The 9,933-nt window shown below is 50.9% G+C and overlaps 1 protein-coding gene across 1 annotated transcript in view; it reads right to left on the reverse strand.

Annotated features, from left to right (window-relative positions):
• Positions 1-9,933, reverse strand: part of LOC115277377 (O-acyltransferase like protein) — a 64,438-nt gene that overhangs the window by 18,275 nt on the left and 36,230 nt on the right. Inside the window, exons 10-11 of the mRNA XM_029921546.1 lie at positions 5,448-5,549; positions 794-959 (exon numbers count right to left, since the gene is read on the reverse strand). Coding sequence (XP_029777406.1) covers positions 794-959; positions 5,448-5,549 — 268 coding nt within the window. The remainder of the gene's footprint in view (positions 1-793; positions 960-5,447; positions 5,550-9,933) is intronic.

Raw genomic sequence — 9,933 nt, forward strand, 5'->3', positions numbered from 1 at the left:
CGCTGAGTCCCACGTATGGCCCAAGCCAGTCTGCATCTGGGCACCTGGCCCGGGCTGTCCTCCACAGCCCGGTCACAGTCATGGGCCCATCTGAAGGCAGTTAGACTGTGAGGTGCGCCCCGTCCGAGCTCCTGGGGGCTGGTTAATGGGAGGCAGCCATCTAGTAAGTCGTTCTGGGCAGTAATTAGCCACCCTTCAGTGATTCCTTTTCCAGCCTTGCTTCCAGGGCCTATGTAAAAGTCAGTGACACAATTTAACAACAACTACTTCGCTTTTATTTACTCCAGTGTCAGTATGAGGATCGGAGGGCTTTGGGGAAGCCCGGGCCAGTGTATACACGTGTTGTGGCTCTGTCTGATCCGGCTGGAAATGGGAAAATCGTTCATTATGGCACAGGTGAGATGCAATGTTCCATCCCAATTACAGGCTCTCTGCGGGGAGGTGACGCAAGTGTCCTTTCCCCGTGGGGGGACATGGACCAGGATAGGAACCCTGATGGACAAGGTCGGCTGCTTCTGGGACACGCCCCTACTAGGCTGGCCCCTCAGTGCCCACGACCCTGTTCCCTCCCTCTGCTTTTCACAGCAACTGCCCCTGCCAGGGCTGGTTTGGTACCATGCTCCTGTCCCCAGAGGCTGGTCTCCCTGCCCGCGCCACCCCCCCTTCTATGGCTTCACTATAACTCCAGAGAATGTGCCAGAAGAAAGGGCATCAGACTCAGGCTGGCCCTGAGTGACAGCCCGCACTGGCTCATGCCCATGCGCCTGCTCACAGCCGGCGACTCGGGACTTACCGCGCTTTGGACCGATACGAAGTTATTTAGCAGCAGCAGATTCGTCCACCACTCGCGCCGGCAGTTATCCACGTGGAGCTGGGACACTTCCCAGACAGGTCCCCAGGGAACAAGAGAGAACGCTCCCACCAGCAGGCACACCGAGTACATGTGAAGAGGCTGCAACCTGGCAGGAGAGAGCCAGGAGAGAGAAGGTGACTCTCTCCAGTGGCTCCATTCAGTCCCCAGCCCCCCTCCCCGGGATGAGCAACGGAGACGCTAGGAAACGGACAGTGCTCTGTGGGTGACCAGCTGGCCGCTGGGCCAGGAGCTTTGCAGAGGTTTCGAAACCTCGAAATTCTCTAGTCGGAGCCCCTGGGGTGGCTCAGTTGGTTAAGCACCTGACTTCAGTTCTGGTCATGATCTCACAGTTGGTGGGTTCGAGCCCCGCACTGGGCTCTGTTCTGGTAGCTCTGAGCCTGGAGCCTGCTTCTGATTCTGTGTCTCCCTTTCTCTCTGCCCCTCTGCTGCTCATTCTCTCTCTCTCTCAAAAATAAATAAACATAAAGAAAAAAAAAAAAGAAACATTCCTGTCAGAGGGAAAGTACCTTTATTTTACTGACGGGGGAATTATAGAAGTTTGGGTGACCTGCCCAAGGTGGCCCGAACACACAGTGGTGCTGAGATCTTCCCGGGTGGTCCACTGGGTGCGGATACCTTTCCTGCCTCCTTCCCTCTTTTCCTTTCTCCCTCCCTCGTTTTCTCCCTTCCTTTACACCCTCCCTCCTTCCAAGCAGGACTTGCAGCAGCTACCAGGAGAGGAGGCACAGATGTCCCTTAGGAACAGAATTTGGGCCATACCTGCCACCTACCTTAGACTTTCCAGAGCTGCATTTGTCCGTCAGAAGAAATAGCCACAGTGAGTTTTAATACGCTACTTTAGTTAGCCCAGTGTATCCAAAATATTATCATTTCAATAGGTAATCACTATAAAAATTATTGAGCTGCCTTACATCCTTTCTTCTCTGAGTCTTTAGAGCCCCGTGTGTATTTTACGCTCTTCACACACCTCGGCGGGCCACAGGTCTGATGGCCACGTACTGGACGTGGCTGGTGTAGAGTTCAGAAGTGAGGTGGTAGTATGGAGGTGGATGTGACCCCGGCACGGATTCTGAGTGAGCTACGATCAGCATCCTTCTTTTAAAAGAACATATTTCGGGGCCCCTGTTGGCTCAGTCAGTGAAGCGTCCGACTTCGGCTCAGGTAATGATCTCATAGTTTGTGGGTTCAAGCCCCACGTCGGGCTCTGTGCTGACAGCTCAGAGCCTGGAGCTGCTTCAGATTCTGTGTCTCCCTCTCTTTCTGCCCCTCCCCCTGCTCACGCTCTGTCTCTCCCTCTCAAAAATAAACATTAAAAAAGATTAAAAAAACAAACAAACCCAGTGCATGTAAGCAGATGGAAAATATCTGCAAGAATTCACAAGAAACTGTTAACAAAGGTGTCCTGTGGAGGAGTGAGAATTAAATTTAGTGCATAACCTTCTGTGATCGTTAGATATTTTTATCAGTAATGTTTTTACTATAACAAAAACTCTTGATTTTTTTTTTGAGAGAGAGGGAGAGAGAACACAGGTGCAGACACACACACACACACACACACACACACACACACACACACACACACACACGAGCGTGAGGGGGGAGGGGCAGAGAGAGAACCTAACCAGACCCCACGCTCAGCACAGACCTCAACTCGGGCTCAATCTCACGACTATGAGATCATGACCTGAGCTGAAATCAAGAGCCACTTAACTGACTGAGCCACCCAGGTGCCCCAAAACTCCTGATTTCTACCATGTGCTCCCTGGTTGGAATAATCACACAGCTTCAAGGATCTGAAACATCTACTCTCCTTGTTTCCCATTACATCATCTTTGTTCTGATTGTGCCTGGAAGCTGGTGTTTGGCACTTTCTTTCCGCTGCTGTAGCTCTCAGGTCCCCCATATCCTGCCCCCTGTCTTCTTATCTCTATTCTCAGAGTGATTCTTGGAGAATGTGGATCTGCTCATGCCACTCCCCTGCTGGAACCTTCCAAAGGCTTCACGTCTCCAAGTAAATAGAAAGTCCTTAGCGCAGCATAGAGGCCCCCGCTCCACCTCTCTGACCTCGTCCGCGTCTGTTCTCCAAGCTGCTCTCCCCACTCCAGGGGGCCCTCGGCGGGTTGTCAAATGTACCAGCCACAGTCCCTTCCAGGGACCTCAGCACCGGTTCCCACATGGGCCCTTCTTCCCTCACAGCATTCTCTTTGCTTAGAACTTTCTTTTATTTCCTTTGACAAATGTCACCTTCCCTGACTACCCTTCCGGAAGAAGACCCCATCTGGCCGCCTTCTCCAAATAAGCACTTTGTGCCGCCCGTTGTCCCTGACCTGTTATTAATGCATTTGCATATTGCAACTTAACGTTGCATGTTTATTTGTGGATTGTCTATCTCTGTTCACCAGAATGGAAGCCCCGGGCCCGACGGCACTTGTGTGGTTATTAACTGCTCAGTCCCCAGGGCTTACAACGGTGCTGGCCCACATGGGCCCTCCATAAACACAGAAAGAGGGCTCAGTCGGTTGACCGACTGACTCTTGATTTCTGCTCAAATCATGAACTCACAGTTCATGGGTTCGAGCCCCATGTCAGGCTCTGCGCGGACAGTGTGGAGCTTGCTTCGGGTTCTCTCTCTCTCTCTCTCTCTCTCTCTCTCCACCCCTCCCCTGCCTGTGTGTGCTAGTATGCACACAAGCACATATACACACACTCTCTCAAAATAAATAAATAAACATATAAAAAACTACAGAACGAGTCAGTGAACAAATGATCTTACTTGCCGTCCTCTTGGAGATAAGCAGGCAAGTAATCAATCATAACTGAGTCATAACCGTGGCTTTTGCTGACAAGAATGAGAAAGTCGAAGTGGCCAGGAGGTGGGGCTGCTTTTGCACTGGGTTCACCTTACAGGGTGAGTTTAAACCCGGTTGGTGACACTTCCCCTGATTTTCCACCAAAGTTCTGTCCCAGGCTGGACTCTCCTCCTGGCTCCAATCTGGCAGGTTCTCGGAGCTCCCTTCCCCAACACATCATCACTGCCCGCCATGCCGTGCAGACTGGAAACTCTGAGTATCCTCGATTCGCTCTCTCTCCACTCCCTCTGCCGATCGTCAGTCCAGATCTGCTATCCTACCCAGATACTGCAATGTGGACCCTCACCACCGTCTTGACCCATAAGGCCTCCCTCTCCCTCCCTCCCCGCCCTCACACACACACACACACACACACACACACACACACTCTCTCTCTCTCTCTTCTTGCCCCCAATACTGCTTTACCTGCCTGCTAAAACACTTCCCATCCTCAGTCCCCAGATCCAGAACTTTTCTTCTGCACTTTCCCAGGCAGGATGCACAATATTATTAGATTCTATGCCCCCCACCCCGCAACCCTCCGCATTTGTCACTAAGAACCTGTGGCCTGAATACCAGTCAGTGCCTCTACTCCAGAAGACCACAGGGCACAACAGGCTAACCCCAGTGCCGCGCACCCAAAGGCTATTGAAAGAATAAGACTCTGGCAAGCAGGACAAGGGCTAGACTTAATAGAGTTTGGAGAAAACTGCAGAAGCCAGTGTGAAATGAAATCAATAGAGGTCTATTTCTTAGCTCATACTCCTTCTTACCCTATTTACCAGAAAAGTGAGAAGGTGTAGGTGGCGACCACAGTAAAAATGGCAGCTTGTCCTCATGAAAGAGTAACTAAGTGTCACCCACTCCTCTGGGTTCTTAGCACGCATGCTCTCATTTAATCCTCACAAGATGCTAGTGGAGGGCAAGCCATCATTCTTCCCATTTTTGAGACAAGAACACGCAAGCACAGAAAGGTTGAGATACTTCCTCGAGGTCCCATAGCTGGTAGAGGATTGAGCCAGAATGCAAGATCTGGCGAATGAGAATCAGACCTTACCCGCTCCATTTTTCTAGCCCAGAAGATCGTTTCAACAGCCCCCTTTCTGTTTCGTGACAATGAAGGCACAAGAGACACAAACCCTAAGGAGGGGTGGGGTCCAGGAGCTGACGTTTCCTCTTCTCCCTAAGCTCCCCGTGTCTCGCTGCGTCCCTACCTGTCCGCTCTCCCGCACATTCCATCCTCCACCCAGTGCTCTAGGCCCTTCCGCCCCAGCCAGGCACACATCCGGGACGAGGACCACATCCGCCCCGCCCCCTCCCAGCAGAACGACCCCACCTCAGGCTTCCACCTGCCCCTCTCTTTGCTGCATCTTATTTGATTTTTACCACCAACGTCAGTACTCTTATTTACCAGACACAATTACCACTAATTTATAGGAGCCATACACATTCTTTCAGTGAGTACACATTCTGTGACATTGGACAGACAGCACATTTATTGACATCTGCTGCCCACCAGCTGAGGAATAAGGAGGCTTTTGCTAGTTCAATGTAGTTCAAATTCTATTGGGATAAATACCATGAAGCCAGCCAAAACCCGTGAGGAAGACGATTTCTCTCATTTACTTTTCTTTGAAAATTCCTTCAAAAGAGGGTTAAAGACCAAGAAGCAAGAAGTTATTACCCAGCGATAATGAAGGAAGACATTACATAAACAGACCTACCTTGTAAGGCGGCTGAGGAAGTACCTGAGGATGACATGACAGGTTGTTCCTTTGTCTGAAGTCTGATGCATCCTTAAAAATGATCTTGCACTTAGCCAGCCACTGAGAGAAAGAGAAGAGTCACGGGAATCACTTGTCACTGATACAGATCATCGGATGGTTGATTTGGTTGTGTCTATCGGGGGACAATAAGTTGTGCGGCGTAACAGGATATCTCCAGCCCTGAACAGCAAGAGTTTGCTTCTTGCTCATGCGACATGCGCACAGCTGGTCACCTTGAGCTCCGCGTCTTCCAAACGAGGGGACCCAGGCTGAAAGAAGAGTCACTATCTGAAAGGTCACTGGTGACCATGGCAGAGAACAGAGCATTCTGGAGGGCTTCAAACCAGCAATGGAATGTTCTAGCCCAGAAACGACATGTTAAAGCTCTTAGCATAATGGCAACCCCAGGCCCCCCTCATTGGCCAGACCTAGACCCCACCCAACCACAACGGGTCCAGGAAGGAGACTGTTACAAGTGCCCAGAAGGAAGAGAGCCAGAAATATTTGGTGAACAACACACTAAGAGCTACCACATTAGCCTTTAGAAATAAATGCTTCCACTTCTGTAGTGCCACACCGTTTTCTAAGTACCCTCACTAATGGGGTCATTGCAAACCACTCGTGATAAATGTTGGTTGAGTGAGCGATCAGTAAAAGGGAAGACATTACCATTCCTGCATACTTAATAGGAAACTGAGGCTCAGAGGGCCCCGGGTTGCCAGAGATTCTCAACCAACATCTCCTGAGGACAAATTTGTTACCCAGAATGTTCAGCTAAAGAAACAGGCTACATCTCTGAGTTATAACCTGATGCGAGGCAAGTCTGTAGGTGAGTCTTCCTGACCTTCCAACATTTATGCCGATGGTCCTTGTGGGTGTTTCTCTAAGGAACAAATGCATTTCCTATTGCAAAAGAAAGAAGGCTGTGCTGTGTTGGAAGAGATCAGGGAGGGTTAGAGAATGTCTTTATTCTCTGCCAGAGGGATTTTCTTTTGAAACGCAGCATGTTGAATTCATTCTAATAGGAATGCAATTTATAGAAGGGAGTGTGGAGATGTGGAAGGAAGCCAGCCAATTCTGATTCTGGCCTCCTCTTACTTTCAGGAAAGAATGCATCAGGGTCCCTCTCCGCATGCAGCCATCCAGCACGCAGACAATCAGTGCATAGTCAGGACAAAGACGAGGCCTGGCAGGGGACCAAGCTGCAAGCAGGAGAACTTGCTGGAGAAGGCTGGGATCACCCAGAGACCCGGCCCCACTGTGGGGGTGCACAATCCTGCAACAGGAATGTGTGAAGTGCCAGAGGGGTACGAACAGATTCCCAAACCATCACCAATGATAGTTAGAAGTCTCTGGTTTTACTGTGTAAATGCATGAGTGACATGGCAGTGAATTCATGCAGTTGACATGAAACAGACGTTATGTTTCAGTCCTGATTCTAACTCTCCTGGCTCAGGGGGCTTGGGCAGGTTATTTCATCGCTGCACATCAATGTTCTCATCTGCAAAAACAGACACGATATTGGCTCCAACATCCCAGGTTAAATGTGAGGATCGTACGGAATAAAAGATTATAAGGTTTTAGCTATAGCAATACTAGGACTCACTCAATAGTATTCCCATTGTCCAAATGAAATGTTTATTTTAAAGCATATGTGCATTTCTTTTTTTTTTTTTAAGTTTATTTATTTAAGGAATCTCAACACCCATAGAGGGGCTCTAAGTCACGACTCTGAGATCAAGAGTCACACGTTCTTCCAGCTGAGCCAGCCAGGAGCCCCCAATGCGCACTTTTTAAAGCAAACAAAATGCAGGCGCCTGGGTGGCTCAGTGGGTTGAGCATCGGCTCAGGTCATGATCTCGCGGTCTGTGAGTTCGAATCCCGCGTCAGACTCTGTGCTGACAGTTCGGAGCCTGGAGCCTGCTTTAGATTCTGTATCTCTCTCCGCCCCTCCCCTGCTTGCACTCTGTCTCTGTCTCAAAAAAAAAAAAAATGAAATTAACATTTAAAAAATAATAAAGTAAACAAACTGAACCTTGGACGGGAAGAAAACAGATACTGAGACAGGCAATGAGAAATGGAGGCAAATAGAGAAAAAGGAACAAGGGACGAATGTCCTGGTCCCTTGGCCGGGTCAGGGGCTGCCTGGCGTCCACTCTGCCATCCACCCCTCTTCACACCTGGACTCACGCTGTGGTTCGCAGACTTCAGCAGGAGACAGCGGCACCCCAAGGGCTTCGTACAGCCCCAAGTGTGTGGTTCAGTGGGGCTGGGATGGGGCCTGAGAACCTGCATTTCCAACAGCCTTGCTGATGACACAGGGACAGCTACATTGGGACCACACTCTGAGAACCACTGATAAAGGGCCTGACACTCCCCAGGCCCCAGAGCGAGCCAGGGCTCAGCTATGTACTCTTTTACCAATAAAAGGGTGCACGTTTGTAGTTTTCTTGGACTTCTGAAATTTCAGAGCTGTGGCCTGTGGTTTTGGGTATCTCAAGACTGACCTGATAGCCTATTTGGTGTCTCAGGATCCACACTGATAGTCCAGGCGTGACCAGCAGCTTCTCGGGCCCTCATCCTTCCCTCTAGGCGGCAATGCTTCAGCTTGAGTTTTTGGCTTTGGTCCTGGCCATCCTGATCTGTCCTTGCCAGCCTCCCTCCCACGCCTTGGGGCTCTGCCAATCAGTCCCATCCAGCACTTGGTGTCTTTTTTGCCTTGTTCTTACTAGTCCTCATGCAGGGAAAGAGTTCTGGATTTGAGGGCTGTCCCCTGGGCAGATCTCCCCAGCCACCAGGGGCTAGGTCTCAGCGGTCGGGCATTGCCTGCCTGGTGACACCCAGCGATGCCCTCCTGCAAAATCTGGTGCCCAGTGGTTCCCATTTCACTGCAGACAGTGGCCTCTGACCCTCACCTGGGTCAGTTTTTGTCACTCTGACCACCTTCTCGCATGAGCTGTCAACCTGGTGGCCAGATCTCTGCTCATTCTGTACCCTTCTTTCTCTGCAATACCCCCAAGAACCTATCACACCAGAACCTTGAGCTCAAACAACTAAGAAGTCATTTCAATGACTACTTATCATGCAGTACTGTACTCCTGGCCTGGCTCTAGGCCCTGTGACAGCAGGACACAAAACAGAAAGAAGTCCCACCTTACAGGCTAGTGGAACGACACGACAATAAATACATAAATAATACCAAAGGGGCATCTCTAGGTATGTTAGATAAAGAGGAAGAATAAATAAGGGAAAAGGAAGTCAAGAGTGTGGTGGGTCTGTTTAAAGCAAGGGGCACAAGATGGCATTTGGGCAAACACTGAAGGGAAAGAGGGAAAGCCTCCAGGAATGCAGGGAGGTGAGTGTCTCAGAAAACGAGTCATTAGTCATCCCTCTCGGCCGCTCCGCCCTGTGTGCGAGCTACTCCTCTCTTAAACTGACACTTTGAGCCCTTTTGAATTTCATGGCCTTTAAAATTACAAAAAAAAATTAAAAACCACCAAACGATGGGGCGCGTATCAGAAGCTTGTCCATTGTTTGGCCAACAACCTCTGCAGCATTCACCGGTGATCGTTTCTCTCCCGATTCGTTGGCATGTGATGGGGACCTGTCCTGGGTCCCTCCGTTTCCCGATCCCTCCCTGACGCCCACACGCGGCGCAGCCCCTGCACAGGCAGTGTCTCCGCACCCTGCCATCTGGCCCCACTGCCCAGGCCGCGCGGCCACTCCCAGGACAGGGTCACCAGCGTGCCTCCGTGTCTCCGTGTCGCCAAGTACAGAAGGTCTCTTTGTGCATCTTCAGCTCCCGTAGTGTGGGCCTATGACGTCACACTTCCTGCCTGACCCACGTTCGTGGCCTGGCTTCCTGGTCCCGCAGCATCTCACCTGTCTTCTCTCATTTCACTGGTCACTCATTCCCAGACTCCGTGGGGGGCCCCCTTCTCCCCCACTTCTGCAGGCTACAGCAGGCTCTCTCCCTGATCTGTCATTGCTCGCACTCTACCTCCCTGGTGATCGGGTCCAGTGCTGTGGCCACCCTGCTGCCCATACCCCAAAGCCCCCAAACTCCCATTTTTGGCCTGGACTTTGCCACTGAGGCCCTGCTGACTTAACACCACTACCTGGGGGTCCAGGTCATCGCCCCTTGGTTGGCACAGTTTGATTCCAACAGAAAGCCTGATTTTCCCTCCAAGACCCTCTTCTCCTCCAGGCTTTCTGTTCAGTGAATGCCACCCCCCCCCACCCCTCCTCCCTCCCAATCCTCCAACACAGACACCTCCTCCTCCCCCATCTCAGTTCCCGGAAGTCCTTCTGAAGTCCTCTCTTTCTCACCCTTCACATGTAATCAACACCAGGTCCTGACAATTCTGCATCTAAAGCCTATCTTGAACATGACCTTCTCACTCTATCCCGCCCACCACTGTCCACTGTCCAGGTCTCATCGTTT

This window comes from Suricata suricatta, chromosome 14 (genome assembly GCF_006229205.1).
Source record: "Suricata suricatta isolate VVHF042 chromosome 14, meerkat_22Aug2017_6uvM2_HiC, whole genome shotgun sequence".
NCBI lineage: Eukaryota > Metazoa > Chordata > Mammalia > Carnivora > Herpestidae > Suricata > Suricata suricatta.